Source organism: Bombina bombina, chromosome 9 (assembly GCF_027579735.1).
Source record: "Bombina bombina isolate aBomBom1 chromosome 9, aBomBom1.pri, whole genome shotgun sequence".
NCBI lineage: Eukaryota > Metazoa > Chordata > Amphibia > Anura > Bombinatoridae > Bombina > Bombina bombina.
This window is the reverse complement of record NC_069507.1, coordinates 238,565,337-238,585,204: the sequence shown is the minus strand read 5'-3', so window position 1 is coordinate 238,585,204 and position 19,868 is coordinate 238,565,337. Positions and strand designations below refer to the sequence as shown.

General features: G+C 35.5%; 1 protein-coding gene across 32 annotated transcripts in view; it reads left to right on the top strand.

Moving 5' to 3' along the window:
• The window catches only part of TCF7L2 (transcription factor 7 like 2), a 338,204-nt gene that overhangs the window by 254,982 nt on the left and 63,354 nt on the right, over window positions 1-19,868 (top strand). For all 32 annotated transcript variants that reach the window (XM_053692726.1, XM_053692729.1, XM_053692728.1 and 29 more), the window contains one exon: window positions 19,117-19,249. In XM_053692726.1, coding sequence (XP_053548701.1) covers window positions 19,117-19,249 — 133 coding nt within the window. The remainder of the gene's footprint in view (window positions 1-19,116; window positions 19,250-19,868) is intronic.

Sequence of the window (19,868 nt, the reverse complement as noted above, 5' to 3'; positions counted from 1 at the left end):
TTGCTAGCACACAGTGCACAGCCTTAGGAGCGCTTAGTAATACAAAACTACTACATCCACTAAAAAGACATGGGCAGTGAGCAGTGACAACCCTTTCTCTGTGCTGCTTTTTGTTTTATTGTGCAACCTTCAGTCTGTCTCCCACTTGTACTGAAAAAGGAAGCAATAGGGGAGTATTGTAGAGGACAAGGCAAAAAAGACCTAACCCCCCTTGTTTTTACTGACCATTGATTAATGGGCTCTGCTGTGAATGGCAGTCTGTTCCTCCCTGCCTTACACACTGCCCCCAGAGCAACCACCAGGATGAGCGCTGTGTATCATCAATCTCTCACTTGCCACGCTCCAAATTAGGAGGCAGTCAGGTCTAATGGGAAGCAGAATACAGCATGCTGTGCTCAGCAGAACACGAAGCCCAAGTGCTCTCCAAAGGTCAAAGGTCACACAAGGAGCTTCCTCCACATGAAGTAATGTTGTATTTCTAGGGGCTGTCATGAAGGGACAAAATAGTTTGGCAAAGTAACAAATATTTGGCATAATAAAAATGTTTTTTGTAATTTTCCAAATGTTCAAAAGGTTTTCTTTTTTGTCAAAAATTTAGATAGACTTGTTCATTATCTATCTATCTATCTATCTATCTATCTATCTATCTATCTATCTATCTATCTATCTATCTATCTATCTATCTATCTATTGTATCTATATATATATCTATTATTATTATCAGTTATTTGTACAGCACCGAGAGATTCTCTATCTATCTATCTATCTATCTATCTATCTATCTATCTATCTATCTATCTATTGTATCTATATATATATATATCTATTATTATTATCAGTTATTTGTACAGCACCGAGAGATTCTCTATCTATCTATCTATCTATCTATCTATCTATCTATCTATCTATCTATCTATCTATCTATCTATCTATTGTATCTATCTATCTATCTATCTATCTATCTATCTATCTATCTATCTATCTATCTATCTATATATATATATATATATATATATATATATTATCAGTTATTTGTACAGCACCAACAGATTCTCTATCTATCTATCTATTTATTGTATCTATCTATCTGTCTATCTATTGTATCTATCTATCTTTCTATTGTATATATCTATCTATCTATTGTATCTATATATATATATATATATTATTATCAGTTATTTGTACAGCGCCAAAAGATTCACTATCTATCTATCTATCTATCTATCTATCTATCTATCTATCTATCTATCTGTCTGTCTATCTGTTGTATCTATCTATCTTTCTATTGTATCTATCTATCTATCTATCTATCTATCTATCTATCTATCTATCTATCTATCTATCTATCTATTGTATCTATCTATCTATTGTATATATCTGTCTGTCTATTATTATCAGTTATTTGTACAGCGCCAACAGATTCTCTATCAATCTATCTACCTACCTATATATCTACATACCTATCTATCATCTATCTATATAACTATCTACCTACCTATATATCTTTCTATATATCTATATATTATTATTATTATCATCAGTTATTTGTAGAACGCCAACACATTATCTATCTATCTGTCTCTTTACCCGTCTGTCTTTATAAAACTAGCTGTCTAAGTGTGTCTGTCTGTATATCTATCTATATATCTGTCATCTATCTGTATCTGTAAAACTATGTTTGTGTGTCTGTCTATATATCTATCTGTATTTCTATATCCATCTATCTGTCTGTGTGTCTGTCTTTTTCTATATCTATCAGTCTTTTTATATCAAATGTTCAAAGGTTTTTTTTTGGTCAAAATTACAGACTTGTTGAACATCTATCTGTCTGCTTTTATATCTATTTGTAAAACTATCTGTCTGTGTGTCTGTCTTTTTGTCTATATATCAATCTGTATATCAAAATATCATCTATCTATATGAGTTACTATGCAAACACTAAAATCTAAAAAAAAGTTCACCAGTAAAGAGATATTCATCTAAATTTTGTAGAAAAATTGTCTCATGTTTTATAAATCACCATTTTTTTGCTGGTATTTGCTTTCCAATTTACCACAATTGTGTTTTCACACTAGAGAGACAGATTAAGATAACACAAATCTTTCATCTTTGTTGTTCACATGGACTAAATAATTATGCAGAAGCATTCTATATTTGACTAATAACCACTTTCCTATAAATCACATATAACATAGATCATCAGACTAATAGATTGCGTGTTTTTAACAAATATATAGAGCATGGCGGATTAACTTTACCACAATGCACTTCTCTATATGACGGCCTTCTTTTAACTTAAAAATGATATATATTATTAGAACAGTTTTTTTTTTCTGTCAGGGCATGTAATGCATTGTAGATAAAGGGATGAAAGACCAATTAGAAGCACCCATGGCATCTTTTATCTGTAGTAAAACCAGTGGCTCAGTTTTAGTTCCAATTTCTGTCCAAAAGGAGCTGCAATAGGTTTCCCAATCATGTTTTGCAGTTCTGTGGCATTTAAAGGGTTAAACTTTCATTTCTAGATTATAGTCATATCTTTTCCTAAATGTTTCTGAAAGAGATGGCCGCCACAGCACTAAGATTTGCGGATGGCTAGTGCAGTTATTCACACTCCTGGCAACTGACAGAACAGAGAGGACACTGGAGTCAGGTTTTTAAGAGCACAGATTGAGCTCTAGGTGATTCAGACATTCACTATGACGGATCTTTTTCAGAAATAAAAATGACTGCAATTTAGGCACCTCATCTTGCCACAACAACCCCTCTTATCTGGGTTATACCAGGCAGATATCCTTGGCAGAATGCTTTTGCCTTGTCTTCGTCATTCGTAAAATGGAGCATGTAAAGGAGCTGTTAGTGATTCACAATTATGGCGGTCACTAAATCTAATTCGCAATACATGAAATAGTTACATGAAAGAGAGGGTTAAACCAGGACAAAATATTGCAGGACTTGTTTATTAGAACTTTTGTTTACCTAGACTGGAGTTCCCCTGTCTGTTAATTTACTCTGAGATTATTTATGGATTTATAAGAATATCTGACAAAACAAAAATCATTATTGTAAAATACAGTTGGCAAATTAAATGTATTCCTGCCAGAGAGCGCATAGACACATAACAGTGCACATCATTGCTGGCAGTGAGGCAGAATTGACATCTTTATCTCCATATCCGTTGGCATAGTAGAGAATTCTTTGTTTTTATCATCCATACTCTAGAGTGAAATTCAGGTGCTCTGTATTACGTATCTTGGAAATAAAACAAAGACCAGTAAATGGTCCTTTAAAACAAATAATATCTGAATATTTTGTATGTATATTTTTGGATAAACTGTCCCTTTATTTATTTACCAGTTTATTGCTGTTACTAAAAAGACACTGTGCTTAAGGTTTTTCTTTGTCTATCATAAAGAGGGTATGCAGATGCAATTCAGATCTTTTAAATGGATTTTCTTGTGCTGAATAAAACTATTGGCAATAGAGCTATAATTCCTGTCAGCCAATGAGCAATCAGTATCTAGGTATGCACCATGTTATTCTACTGTTTCAGCAGGTCTTTCTCAGCCTTTTTATATCTCAAAATAACATATTTTAGCATGTTTTATTTTAAAGGGACATAACTGTGCAAAAAAAACTGCTCTAATTTGTTAGAACGTCATATATTGCACTATAGTTAAATTATATATTATGAAACACATAGTTAAATTCAGCTGCAGAGCAGCAAGGAATTACTGGGAACTACTGGGGCATCTAGTGAGCTAGAGCATAAATGCCTAGCCACCAATCAGCAGCTAGTTCCCAGTAGGGCATTGCTACTTCTGAACCTACTTAGGTATGCTTTTCAACAAATGTTACTGAGGACAAAATAACTTTGATAATAAAAATAAATTGAAAATTCTTTTAAAAATGCTGTATCTAATTCATGAAAGCTTAATTTTGACTTTGATTTTGACTTTTGACCATTAAACACACTTCTTTATTTAGATAAAAAGCAACATGTATTTTTTATTTCACTGACCTTTATTGTTCTGTAATGAATATAAAGAATTTTATTGTGCACATATTTTACTGCTTGTTCTATTGCAATAAGATGTGAACTTTACATATAACGCTAAAATCATCTGCTATTTACAGAGCTTGTTGCTAAGGGGCTGCGCTCTGCACATGTCCACCACATATTACTATGAGCTGCAGTACTTAACCTTTGGCAACAAGAAACAATACAGGAGCAGACACACAGTTCAGTATACTCCAAAATTGTTATTGCCTAAAAATGATAGATAACCTCTTTACTACCCATTCCCCAGCTTTGCACAACCAACACTTTATAACCATTAAACCTCTAAATTCCTGCCTGTTTGTAAGCCCCTGCAAGCCGCCTTTATCTCAGGGCATTTGTATAGCTTTTCACAGCAAGACACTGCTCAGTCATGTGTGTCATATAGATATCATTGTGCTCACTCCCATAGAGTTATTCATGAGTCTGCACTAATTAGCTAAAAGGAAAGTCTGTAAATAGCACTGAGATAAGGAAGCAGTCTGCAGAGGCTTAGATACAAGGTAATTATAAAGGTAAAAAGCCGCAAACTTGGGGAATGGGTAATAAAGGGATTATCTTTCTTTTTAAAGAATAACAATTTTGGAGAAGACTGGAGTAAAATGTGCATATTGCGGCCTTTGATTGCCTATAGTGCAAACAGGAATCTTTTGATATGTTTGTTTTGGTTACTTATCAATGCATTATGTACACAGCTGACTAGCTTAGGGTGCAGTGTACCGTTAAAGGGACAGTATACACCAATTTTCATATAACTGCATGTAATAGACACTACTATATAGAAGAATATGCACAGGTACTGATCTAAAAATCCAGAATAACCTTTTAAAAACTTACTTAGAAGCTCACAGTATAGCACTGGTGGTGAGGATAGGCTGGGACACCCAGTGATAGAGACTGGGAAAACAGGAACAGCAGACATCCCTCCCCTGCATATGAAAAGACCCATTACACAAAAAGAGAAAGCAGGAATCTGCAGACCTCAGTATACATCTAAAACTTTGAGGCTTGGTTAGGAGTCTTTAAATCAGCTCAAAAAATAAGCACATTTTTACAAAAACCCTCCCAGATGCACTATATAAATGGATCATCTACAAAACATTTATGCAAAGAAAATCTAGTGTACAATGTCCCTTTAAGTGTTAGCAGTGTCCCTAGTCTGTCCTGTCATAAGCTACAGAATAGATCAGTGTCATTTAAGCTTATTGTTGATTTCTTCAGTTGATAATCGCACAGGAGGTGACTTGCACAGTGGAACTTTTGAGGTCCCTTTCATTGTATGCAGATGCATATCCATAATGTGATTTGAACATTAGACTCCAAATAGTGTGTCACAGTATATGATTGTGTGATCTCATATCTATAAAGCTAGCATAGAAAATATTAACTTATTGATGCAATTGAACGGGGGGGGGGGGGGGGGCATTTATCTAAGTTCAGAAATTCAATGAGTTAAGCTGACTGATTTTGGGGAGGTTATTGAGACTGGAGGTTATTTGCTATTATGAGATTTAACTAATCTCCCATAATTTACAGAATTAACACTTGCGAATTTGGTAGTGCTTTACAAAAACACTGTGATGATAATGATGTAACTTTAATTTACTTACGTTGTTATATACTGAAAATAAATCATTGCAATTAAGAACGTATTTAAAGGGACATTCCATTCAAAATGTAAATGCACATAGATAAATTACATCTGTGAATAGAAATATATTTGCAATATTCATGTACTGCCAAAAATGCTTCTTGTAAAAGTTATCACTGTTTTTAGTGTTAACATTTTTCTGTGCATGTGAAGCATAACTCGATAGTCTCAGTGGTCCATTATTTAAATACTGCAGCTCCTCAGAGTGCCAGTGGGGGTTGTATCATGTCAGCAATTAACAAATTGAGTCATTACCAGATGATACAAACACCTAAAGCTCTCTAACCAAGTGCTGTGTATAAAATGCTGGTGCACAGTGCATACATAAATACACTCTTGAAGCAACTATAGCTTTTATTAGAAATATTTTTTGCTAATTCATGTATATTGCAAACTTATATCTATTCAAAAGTGAGATGTCCATTTAATATGCTCCTTATCCCAGTACTTATGGTGGAAACCATTTATCCTCGGTTTTATCTATTGTAAAGATTCTCTCGAATTGTGATTCATATAGTTTGACAAAAAATTTACAACCCTGGTCCCCTAAGATATCTTTCACTAGGGAGTGTGAAGAAATTGTTGCCTAACAGAGGTTCCTTGAAATAAAGTTGCCTGATTGGCTAACTTAGCTCCAATCATGTAATTTAAAGGGACATTCTTGTCAAAATTGAAATGCACATAAATTAATTACATCTTTACATAGAAACATATTTACAATATATTGGTAACAAATGCCTCAATACGTTATCCTGTTACTGTTACTGTTTGCATTTTTCTCTGCATGTGCATGTGAAGCATGCTCAGATATTCTCTGTGTACCAGCATTTTAAATACTGCAGCTACTCAGGCAGCCAGTGAGGCTTGTATCTTGTCAGCAATGATGTAAATTATTACCAGAGAGTACAAGCACTTCAGACTCTCTAAGTGCTGTAGTTATGCTGGTGCATAGAGCATACTTAAGTACACTCTTGAAACAGTTTTAACCTAGCGCTGCAGAATCTATTGGTGCTCTACAAATACCTGTTATTAATAATAATAATAATGATAAGAAGAAGCTACAAGCACGTTTCTGACCGTATTTCTTTAGTTCCTGTTGTTCACATTCTAACGTTTGCTAGAAGCATTTTTGCTAATACATATATATTGCATACTTAAGTACACTCTTGAAACAGTTTTAACCTAGCGCTGCAGAATCTATTGGCGCTCTACAAATACCTGTTATTAATAATAATAATAATAAGCTACAAGCACGTTTCTGACCATATTTCTTTAGTTCCTGTTGTTCACATTCTAACTTTTGCTAGAAGCATTTTTGCTAATACATATATATTGCAAAACTGCTTCTATTGAAAACAGAAATGCTCCTGCGTGCATTCTGATTTTGGCTTGAATGTCCCTTTAATTATGTAATTATGAATTGTAACCAATGAGAATAAAGAACACAGATTTATCACACAATTATTTAATTACCTTTTTTTACTATAACAAATAACATGCTCTTTAGTGTGGATTTGATTTATATCAAATTGATTTAAATCACTAGTCAGTAAGAACAATTGAAAACGATTAAAATCATGGTTTTCATTTTAATAATAATAAGTTGTCATTATTTTTCCAGTCATATCAGACCATTACTGATTTGGTTATATATCATTAGATTTGCACAGACAGATCATTGAAATGAATACAGTTTTTGGGAGGTGAACTATATCCTGTTTAATAGTTTAATCATTCATATTTGATCAACTTTTCAGCTGTACTTCATTGGAAGGAGAAAAACAAGGATTACTTTAATAAAAGCAATTTAAATAGTTTTATTTAACTAAAGAAAAATAACCATTACCTTAATAAGAAGAATTTAAACAGTTTTACTTAAAGGGAAACTGAACCCAATTTTTTTCATTCATGATTCAGATAGAACATGCAATTTGAAGCAACTTTCTAATTTACTCCTATTATCAAATTGTCTTCTCTTGCTATCTTTATTTTAAAAGCAGGAATGTAGATCTTAGCAGCCAGACCATTTTAGGTTCAGCACCATGGATAGCGCTTGCTTATTGGAGGCTTACACTTACTCACCAATAAGCAAGCATAAACCAGGTTCTCAACCAAAAATGGGACGGCTCCTATGAATGACATTCCTGCTTTTTGAATAAAGATAGCAAGAGAATGAAGAAAAATTGATAATCTGAGTAAATTAGAAAGTTGCTTAAAATTGTATGCTCTATCTGAATCATGAAAGAAAAAAATTCGGTTTAGTGTCCCTTTAACTAAAACAATAACATTATATTTCATTTTTTAAAGCTTGCCCCTCCTTCCTCATACTTAGGTCCTTGTGCAGATCTATTCCACACCAAATAATCTTCTATTCAGTGAGCTTTATGGGTTGATTCTGTGTACATAGATTTGCAGGGGAACAGTGACATTTCATGATTCAGAAACAACATGCAAATTTTAACAATTTTCCTATTTACTTCTCTTATCCAATGCTTTGTTCTCTTGGTATCCATTGTTGAAAAGTATACATAGGTAGGTTCAGAAGCAATGCACTACTGTGAGCTAGCTGATTGTCACTGTCTCACCCAATGTGTCCAGCTATACCCCAGAAGAGCATTGCTCTCATTCAACAAATGATACCAAGAGAATGAAGCAAATTTGATAATAGAAGTAAATCTGAAATCTGAAAATTGTATCTGAAACCCAAACGTTATCTTTCATTATTATGTCCCTTTAAGGTCTATTTATCAACTCTGTGTGTTTATTTTATAACATTTTGCTGTGAAGAATGGGCAGGTTATTTCTGCAGACACAAGTACACAGTTATGAGAACTAGAAAACCAATAATATGTGATAATATCTTCTAGATTGAACAATTGCCAAAAATAATCCGACAGAAATCTCTGGAGCTGGACATTGTGAATGGATTAATGTAATTAATTTGCCATTTTTTTATACATTACAGCCATGAATATACAGCATCTAGCTATATAATTAGAAACTAATCTGTATGTCCGGATTAATAACCTTTAGATTATAATGTATCTTAAATAGATTTTTCCTCAAAAAGCATTTTATTTAAACAAATAATATTCTGATTTAAATAAAAAATTATTTAGATTTTTTTTTTTTTATATGATCATTAATTTGTATCCACCCTGATGTTCTTACATATAAATGGTGTCTGGCATTGCTTAAAGGGACAGTATACTGTAAAATAGTTTTTCCCTTAATGTGTTTACAATTGCTTTTTTTACCAACTGCAGAGTAAAAAATGTATGAAAATGAGCTTTTAAGGTTTATTTGTGTATATTAAAGCTCTGATTTTGTGTTTTGAAGCCACAACCTAATAAAATGGGTTGAGCTTGTAGGTATAATCCGATCTCATTACTGTATCACATTGTGCAAATATACCTGCTTCTTTATCTTATATCTGTCCTTAAAACAATCACCAGTACTTTGAGAGAACAATGGAAAATCAACATTTTATTACCTTATCTCTGCTATATCGCACTGGGAGTGTAATTTCTTCTACTGGCTGTGTTTACAAAGCTTATCTATAGCTGGTACGCGCGGCCACAAACTTTCAGAATAGGTGGGGATACCACATGCTAAATCAACAATTTCAAATGCCAATATAAGGGTAAAGGAGCTACTTGTAAACAATTTAATACAATCCAGCAGGTAAAGTGGATCATTGTGAACAAATTAAAGGGGAGAACATTTTTGAGTAAACTGTCCCTTTAATGTGTAAGGTGAAGTGATCTCAGGCTAATGGGACATTAAAGGACCATTATAGTAAACACATCACATGCTCTAATTTGTCTAATAAGTCTGTCAACCCTGAACTTCTGTGTATTTAACCCCCACAAAGGTGTTGAACTTACACCAGAAGTACTTCTAGGGAAAGTGCCACTAATCCAATCAGCAGGGTTTATATTCAGGACCAGCAGTACTGTGCAGGTCCCTAGCGGTACTTCTCCTGTAATTTTTTTCCGACTATTATGGCCCATTAAGAGCCAGATAACAAGTGGAGCTCTAATTAATGCTCCTTCTCTAGAAGTAAGCTATGTACTAAAATAGGTAGTATAGACCCCCTAAAAAGAATACATATATGAGTGCTGTATATATGTATCCATATACTACCTATTTTAGTAAATAATGCAATTTGATACATAGCACCAAGATCCATGAAGAGAATAGAAATAATACTCCATAGATGAGGTTTTAGTAGGTCCTAGAAATTAATTGGGTAGTGCCATTGGTATTTTTCTAATAATAGATAGAAGTAAGCTGTTTGTGTGGGTCTGGTTGCGCTCGTATTATGAGTTGAAAGTAAATTGTTTTCACTTGCGCGCTAACCCGACAAGAGCAAAAAGCCAGAATACGTGTGCATGTGTGTGTGTGTATATATATATATATATATATATATATATATATAAATATATATCCAGTATATACAAAGACCAGATGACACTCAAGGCACAAGAGTTATAATACAAAAAAAGCTTTATATGGAAATGCAAAAAAACATTAAAAAATACTCATCAAAGCATGAGAACAGCTTGGCGAAAGACGTCTTACGCATTTCGGCTATGTGTTGGATACTTGGTACTCTTGTTGTCATACAGCGTGTGGGGTTGTGACGCTGCAGGAGGACATCCAATTGACTGTTTGCATCACCCGCTTCCCACACCGGAAGTAAGGAAGCAGGAGACTAACAAAGTAGCCGCGTTTGGCAGCAGTGTTTCTCCAGTCACCGTCCGTATGGCAAATGGAAATAATGGCATCCAGGAGAAGTGAAGCCAGGTGGAGGTAAGCAGGGATCCGACTGAGGCAAGTACATCGTGGTAAGATCCCATATACTACCCGGCTATCAGACTGCTACTTTACCTTTAAGTCTTTGCAGATAGTGATGCGAGCGCCAGCTTCTTACATGAATGTGTGTTTGTAAAGGAGGGTGACTTGATATCTAGGGACTTGATTCCCCATACGCCTTGAGCCCACAAGGGAGATGTTTGTTTGTTACGATTATATAAATATATATATATATGTACTGTATATATATATATATAGTGAAGATTGGATTAGCCGTATTAGTCCAGTAGATAAGATGCACAAATATCAGAGTATTGCAGTATGCAGTGATACCTTTTTTATTGGACTAACATAATATTTCAAAGACAAGCTTTCGAGAGTTTTCATCCCTTCCTCAGGTCTGAAGCAATACTGAAGCAATTCAGACCAATACTTGCAGTATTGCTTCAGACCTGAGGAAGGGTCTTATCACAATACGTTTATTGACAAGGATTCGTTAGGCTGACAGAGCTCCCCAGCTGTTCCTTTGAGTGGTGAAAAGTACCGGCTTCCAAAAAGCGTGATTGGCTAAGGACGAGACAGACCTCCCCCCGCAACGGAGTCCCCCAGTGTTTTGATCTAAACAAGCTGTGCACGCTGTGTAATCGAGAAGAGGAAGTGAAAAGAAACAATTTACCGTGTTTCCAGGTGTGCGTTGGACAGCACGCTGTATACACGTATCTACCCTCCAGACTCCTAGACATTTGAAAGCACAGACACACGGAGAGAGACTGTACGAGGTGGCGGGGAGTTGACGCAGCTACTAGCTGCAGAGCATAGATTGCTCACATTTGAAATTACTCCCGCTCCTATGTGTTTGCAATGACATGGTATAAGACAGTTATGCTAATTCTAATGCTATCACCTATCGGGGGTTGAACAAGTGCCTTGTCTGGAGTTGGACTTATATCTTTTTGATACGGCATATAACATATATATATATATATATATATATATATATATATTGCCCTACGTTGTGCGTGGGAGATTATATGCACTAACACTTTTCAAGGAACAGCTGACAGTGATACTATCACTTATGTATACTTTGGTATAGTCCACTAGTGTTTCCTCTCTTTTGTATATGTAGATAGATAGATAGATAGATAGATAGATAGATAGATAGATAGATAGATAGATAGATAGATAGATATTGTTGTACAGGTATTAGTAAAATAGACAAATCATATTACCATTATGATAACATCAGCACATTAAAATAGACTTACAGAATTATAGCCGTATAAGGGGTTATTAATTAATATAAATAAATATCTATGTTTATCAATTGAAGACACGTGATTTGTCACATTTAAACTCAATATTAAATACATAATAACATGTATTCCAATCGATTTATAATGGTTTGGAATAGCTTGAACCCCTTGAAAAGTTTTACAGAGTACTTTGCGTGGGTTGTAATAGACCGCCTTTGTGTAGAACTGTGTGTGTGTGTGTGTGTTTGATCCATAAGAGAGCTGTGTGTGTGATCCATATGAGAGATGTGTGTGTGTGTGATCCATATTAGAGCTGTGTGTGTGATCCATTTGAGAGCTGTGTGTGTGATCCATATGAGAACTGTGTGTGTGATCCATATAAGAACTGTGTGTGTGATCCATATGAGAGCTGTGTGTGTGATCCATATGAGAACTGTGTGTGTGATCCATTTGAGAGCTGTGTGTGTGATCCATATGAGAGCTGTTTGTGTGATCCATATGAGAACTGTGTGTGTGATCCATATGAGAGCTGTGTGTGATCCATATGAGAGCTGTGTGTGATCCATATGAGAGCTGTGTGTGATCCATATGAGAGCTGTGTGTGTGATCCATATGAGAGCTGTGTGTGATCCATATGAGAGCTGTGTGTGTGATCCATATGAGAGCTGTGTGTATGATCCATATGAGAGCTGTGTGTGATCCATATGAGAGCTGTGTGTGTGATCCATATGAGAGCTGTGTGTGATCCATATGAGAGCTGTGTGTGTGATCCATATGAGAGCTGTGTGTGTGATCCATATGAGAGTTGTGTGTGTGATCCATATGAGAGTTGTGTGTGTGATCCATATGAGAGCTGTGAGTGTGATCCATATGAGAACTGTGTGTGTGATCCATATGAGAGCTGTGTGTGATCCATATGAGAGCTGTGTGTGTGATCCATATGAGAGCTGTGTGTGTGATCCATTTGAGAGCTGTGTGTGTGATCCATTTGAGAGCTGTGTGTGTGATCCATATGAGAGCTGTGTGTGTGATCCATATGAGAACTGTGTGTGTGATCCATATGAGAGCTGTGTGTGATCCATATGAGAGCTGTGTGTGTGATCCATTTGAGAGCTGTGTGTGATCCATATGAGAGCTGTGTGTATGATCCATATGAGAGCTGTGTGTATGATGCATATGAGAGCTGTGTGTGATCCATATGAGAGCTGTGTGTGATCCATATGAGAGTTGTGTGTGATCCATATGAGAGTTGTGTGTGATCCATATGAGAACTGTGTGTGTGATCCATATGAGAGCTGTGTGTGATCCATATGAGAGCTGTATGTGTGATCCATATGAGAGCTGTGTGTGTGATCCATATGAGAGCTGTGTGTGATCCATATGAGAGCTGTGTGTATGATCCATATGAGAGCTGTGTGTTTGATCCATATGAGAGCTGTGTGTGTGATCCATATGAGAACTGTGTGCGTGATCCATATGAGAACTGTGTGTGTGATCTATATGAGAGCTGTGTGTGTGATCCATATGAGAGCTGTGTGTATGATCCATATAAGAACTGTGTGTGTGAAACATTTGAGAGCTGTGTGTGTGATCCATATGAGAGCTGTGTGTGTGATCCATATGAGAACTGTGTGCGTGATCCATATGAGAGCTGTGTGTTTGATCCATATGAGAGCTGTGTGTATGATCCATATAAGAACTGTGTGTGTGATCCATATGAGAGCTGTGTGTGTGATCCATATGAGAGCTGTGTGTGTGATCCATATGAGAACTGTGTGCGTGATCCATATGAGAGCTGTGTGCGTGATCCATATGAGAGCTGTGTGTGTGATCCATATGAGAGCTGTGTGTGTGATCCATAAGAGAGCTGTGTGCGTGACCCATATGAAAGCTGTGTGCGTGATCCATATAAGAGCGGTGTGCGTGATCCATAAGAGAGCTGTGTTTGTGATCTATATGAGAGCTGTGTGTTTATTCTTTAGAGAGATAACAAATATAACATTGAATTCCCTATAAATGGTTTAATGATGCACTTAATTAACTTAATTCTGCAAAATTGCCATGTTTGCTTCTGCACCCATAGAAGTTGCATTCCATGAAAATAAAAAAATGTTCCTGATAAATACTGGACAGCGATTAGTTGATCATTGCAGGTGCTTATTTTTAGCAGCCCTTAATTAGCTGAAGTAAAGCTAATAAGATAAACAGCAGTCAAAAAGCTTCTTAAGGGTTGTGTTCACGGACTGTAAAATAATGTTGACTTTTCAAACAAAATTACAGTTTTCAATCATTTTGAAACATTTATTTTATAAGCAGATATTTGGCAATTCAGTGATTAACGGGACAGTGCACTGTAACAATGGTTCCTCCTTACTCTGTTTCCAATTACTTATTATACCAGCAGCAAAGATTAAAATGTATGATAATTTGTTCTTTATGTATATTTTTGTATATGAAATAGCTGTTTTGCTAACTGGAGCTACAACACAATACAATGGGCTGATCTTGTAGGGAGAGAATACCTCATTATCTTATCTCATTGTTTACACAAAGTCCTCATTATCTTCTTTATTACTGTTTACTCAAAGGCCAGTACTTAAGGCCTGATATTCAAAACCTCGCTGCTCAGGTGAGATGATCTAAGAAATCTCGTCGGTAATGTGAGGTCCTTAAATTTTTTAGAAACACAAATGTTATCTTGAGAAAAGTATATGTTGCTAACTTGCTATGTAGTGATCTTTATGTGAAACAGAGACTCCTACATTACTTTACAAGGTCTAAAACAAATCCGAAGATTTTGCGTGATTTCTCTCCATGCCGGCGAGGTTTTGAATATCAGGCCCTTAGTACCTCTTTGTCACAGCCCCCCTATGGGAGCATTATTTTACCTAAACATTCTTGCTTACACGTTTTGTTTTTTGTTTGTAACCAGAATTTAAGTTCAGAAATGTTCCGCATAGGTAGGGACTCACTAGGCAAAATCAGCTATTTCAAATGAGAAAATAAAGGTGAAGGAGCTATTAATAAACAATTTAATACACTCCAATAGGTAAAATGGATAACTGGTTAAAATGGATAATTGGGAACACATTATAAGAGACAGGAAACTCCAAAATGTTCTTTCATGATAAGGATAAAACATACAATTTTAAACTTTACACTTTGCTTCTATTATCAAGTTTGCTTCATTCTCTTGTTATCTTTTGTTGAACGAACATAATAGCACTACTGGCAGCTAGTTGAACACATTTATTTAGCCAATCACAAGACACAAATGTCTTCAGGCACCAATCAGCAGCTAGTTCCCACTAGTGTAGGATATGTGCGTATTCTTTTTCAAGAAAACGAAGCACATTTGAAAATAGAAGTGAAAGTAAGTGTCTTAAAATGACCTGCGCTATCTGAATCATGCAAGTTTCATTTTCACTTTCCCATCTCTTTAAAAGGGAGAAAATATTAGAGCACACTGTCGGGTGCATATATAAAAAGCGCTTTAAGGACTCTTTAATTCTGCACCTTAGAGAGCACGGCTGCATCTGGGAACTGCTCCATTTAACTGTTCTCGTGTTGGCCCTCAGTTCTTCTGACATTAATACCTTCCACTTATGGAAATAAAGGCTCTATCTGCCGCTCTAATCTTCTCATCAGTTTATATAAGTGTTGTATCTGCACAGCACCTAATCTGGTTAAATGTTTTGCCTTGTAGGATTTTACTTACATTTCTCCCTTGGGAATAGGGATTTAGGACTGGATTAGTAGCAGGATATTAGAATATTATCGCACAGAGAGATCTTTTTGCATTGTTGTATTGTTGAAACATTTAGTTATGAAAATAACTGCACAGGACATGTGTCATTTATTAAGATGTTTTGCTCGTTTTTAAACACTTGACTGGACTGGAAATGTGTTTGCCAATGTAAGTCTGTTTTTCTTTAGTTTTAGGACTGAGCATCTTTTTCATTTGTTATTCCTTTTTGCTGAGGGTTGAATAATTGGCAGATATCCACTGGTTTTTGATGTGAACAAATTTAGTTGCACTGAAAGGCATTTATAAAACCAGGCAAAGCGTTAGATCTGGTAGCTATAAAGAGGGCTTCACACTTAAGGTGGAAGGGGTGGCATGCATTGACAAATCCTGGGGTTGAGTTGGGCTGGCCTTACATGGTTAGCAAAGGCAGTTTCTCAGCATACCCTGCTGTGCTGACTTACATCACAAAGGGGTGTGAATTACAAGGAGTCAGAGGGGTAGTGGTTTGGCTTGTGCCTCAGCATGCCTCGTTTTATACCGTCACAGCAGAAAATTGCTTGGGGGGAAGAGAAGGTATTGTATTTTACTGCAAGGAGAATGAAGAAGGTCCCTGATATCAATCAGTTTCCCGGCATCTCGTTAGCTTTTTACTACTTATAAATATGCAACAAATAAATACAACTAAGCACAGACACATGCATTGGAATGTGGCGAAAGTGATGATCTGCATTTTATTACTACATGACCGCCTGTCAAAGACCCTTGTATCCTGAAGCCATGCAACTCTCTTCCCTACTACAATGCTTTTGTTATGTATATATCATTTTATTTTAATACAAGACAATAAAGGGATTCCGTTTAACACCATTACTTATCCTTTATTGTGCATGTTTTCTTACACGACAACCAGATATTGCGCTTATTTCAACACTACTGTACGCACACTGGAAGCCAATAACAGGATACTTAATACCCGGAGAAACCTAAAAAAAAATGAAATCCAAGCATTTAGCCTTTCCAGTGTCTGGAATACTTATGGCTCGATGATTGAAAGCTCTCTGGGCTGGCGAGATTATTAATAAATGTTCGCCTGTCCTTCTATTTCCCTGGTGGAATGATCTAAAGCCACTCGCTAAGGGGGCGTATACTGCATTTTCATATGAAAAATGCACAATTACGTTTGTATTTTAAACATTATACAAAACAAATATTTGAACAATTCACACAAAAATAAGCAGGGAAAAATTGTATTGTTAAGGTGCATCAAAAACCGTAACAAAATTCTTCACCAAAAATCGTATGTTAACAAAAAAGTAAAATTAGTATGTAATTTACACAGGAATAAATCAAATTTAATATGCACAGCGTAAATCGTAATTGTAGTACACTGGATGTGCAAAAAACACACAGAAATATGAACTTATAAATACAAAATGCAAAACGTAATTGTTGTTTTTTCGTAAAATGGGCTAAACATGGGCGTTCCCATGGGCGTATATGAAAATGTATCTCTAATCCCAGCGTAATGCTATACAGATTTTTGCACTGCAAATCTCACCGTTTTTTTCTCGCCAACTGAAAGGCTGTGAGCTTTTCTCAAAACAATACGAACACTTATAACCCCAATAGAAAAACAAATGCATACTAAAATATAGGTGAATGTAAGATGCGATAAGCAGAAAGCAGCGTAATGTGAGTTATATTGGCTGCAGGATTTTAATTTTAAAGTGCTCCCCCTGCACCCTGATAACTTCGCACTAAGTTTCCCTAACCAGCGAGCTCCAATACTTTTAATAGGAGCCATCTCGCAACTCGCAGGGACTGCCCCTTTTTTTACGATCATTGCACCGGGCAGCCCTGAGAAAAAGTAGGTTTGAGCTGGTGAAGATTATATCATCGAGCCCTTAGAACCTTAGTGTTCTCCACAGAAAAGTGGGAGCAGTGTAATACTTTTTAATATTATAACATTTTCTGCCATTTATAAATGGTACTTAAGCTATCCAAAGCACAGATTAATTGCATAATTTAACATACATTGATTACTTGATAATTTGAGTAGTAAACATTTAATATTAACTAATGTTAGATTAATATTAGTTTAAACATGTGGTCAGTAAAATCATCCAGTTGGTGTGCCCATTAGAAAGGCCCCGGGGACAACACTGAGGACCTAATGAAACAAAACAAAAATGATCATAAGAATAATTTTTAAAAAAATAAATAAAATGTGTTACCATCTTTGTGAAACAAAGATACGGAATGTGCTATCCTTTTGGCATCTGCAGTTTAGAATTGTACTAATGTATTTCATTTGAGCTCTGGAAAATTATTATTTTTTTTTCCCTTTTAATAAAGAAACAATGACAGTTTGTTCTTAGAAACCCTTAAAAGGGAATGTTTTACCACATCTGCTGTTTGTGGTATTCATAGAATGAAATGATATAAATAGACAAGGATGTGTCAGTTTATAGTCAATTAAATTCATTTCAGCAACAATAGACAGTAATTGTTCTCTGGGTGTCATTGGGTTTTATTTTTCATTTGTCATTTTTAGGCGCCAGTTTTAATTAGAGTGACAATGGCAGCCATTTAATATGAAACATACAAGTTTCAGGGCTGTTTGTGAATCGGCCCGGAATATACATTATGTATATGAGTTATTGTTACCCTAATGCAAAGACATACACGGAAGTCATTTTGTTCTGTTACATCTAAACAAGTGCACTTTAGAAAGGGTTAAAGGGTTTTAAATGGTTATTTCTATACTTAGTACAGGTGGAAAACCCTTTATACAAACTGCTTGGGACCGGAAAAGGTTTGGATTTGGGAATATTTGCATTTTATAATGGGACAGTTTGTAGAGGGGATGGGATCAACAATAATCAACAATATCTTATGTCACTTAGGCAATATGTACATGTCATTATACAGCTTATACAGGTAACCTAAATGAAGTTTTATATCATTTGTAATACTTTTGTATACATTGTACCCTCAGAAAGAGAGTGCAGTTCTGTAATCAGAAAGGTTTTAGACTATTATTTGCATTTTAGACGAGAAGTTTTTGACTTATAGGCAAGAAGAAATAGTACTTTTTTTAAAAAAAATTAATTAAAAAGCTTGGATTTTGGAATTCCTGATTTGGGGATTTGTACCTCTAAAAAAAACAAACAGTTTTTGTTTTTCTGCATGTGGAGGCACGTCTCTTCCCACCAACGATTTCTCCTTGTCAACCAATGAGCAACTGATTCTTGACTACCAGTTGTGCAGAGACATGCGTTGCCAATTAATTTTCAATGTATCAAAAATGTTTGTGATATATTTAATTGTAGTTCCCTCTAAGGACAATTTTGTGTCTGACCCAGCAGTGAAACAGTTAATAAGGGAACCTGCAAGCTGCATTGTGTAGTGTTTGCTAATTGCTCTAATTAACTGTTTCACTGCTGGGCCGTACACAAAACTGGTTTTGATTATATGATCGAATTATTTTCGAGTTTAACATCCCTTTCCTTATTGCACACAGGGTGTTCAGGGCTCAGTAGCTGCTGCTTCTAATAGGAGGATTTTCTTTTTTGTTTTCCAGTCTAACAAGGTGCCAGTCGTACAGCATCCACACCATGTCCACCCCCTTACACCTCTCATCACTTACAGCAACGAGCACTTTACTCCGGGGAACCCTCCGCCACATTTACAGGGGGATGTTGATCCCAAAACAGGTACGTTCCCTAGTGGTGTGTAAGCGAAGTGAGTGTGTTGTGGGACCTAAAGATTACTGTGATTTTGATCTTTAATATGCTAAAGATTTCTTCTTAAAATGGTAATTAAAAAGTTAGCTGATTTTCTAACCAAATTATTGAAAAATTATATATGAAAGAGGACAATAAATATATTTTTTGAATAATTACTATAAATGTATTAATTGTAAATGTAGTTTTCACTCATTTATATAGTCCTGTTAGCCCCCCTCTTTGTTTTGTTTTTTTGTGATGTTTGCAACCAATCGGCTACTTAGCCACACGGCTCACTGTTTGCTATGTGCAGCTGTCTCAATATGTAATACGCATGCACAAAAGCATTCATCTTTCTTGTTGTTTATGTGAAGCGTGCATTATCTGCTACATAGAGAGCTGGTAAAACGTCATTACAAAACAGGGATAGGAATGGGCGAAGGGCATATATATATATACACACACACAAATATGAAAATAAATATAGCCATTTACATTGTTAAATTGTAAGAAATCAGATTTTAAATGATATACATTATTTACCATCACTTTTAAGTTTACATATCAGCCATTAAAAAATGTAAATTTAATAAGGGGGGGAGACAAA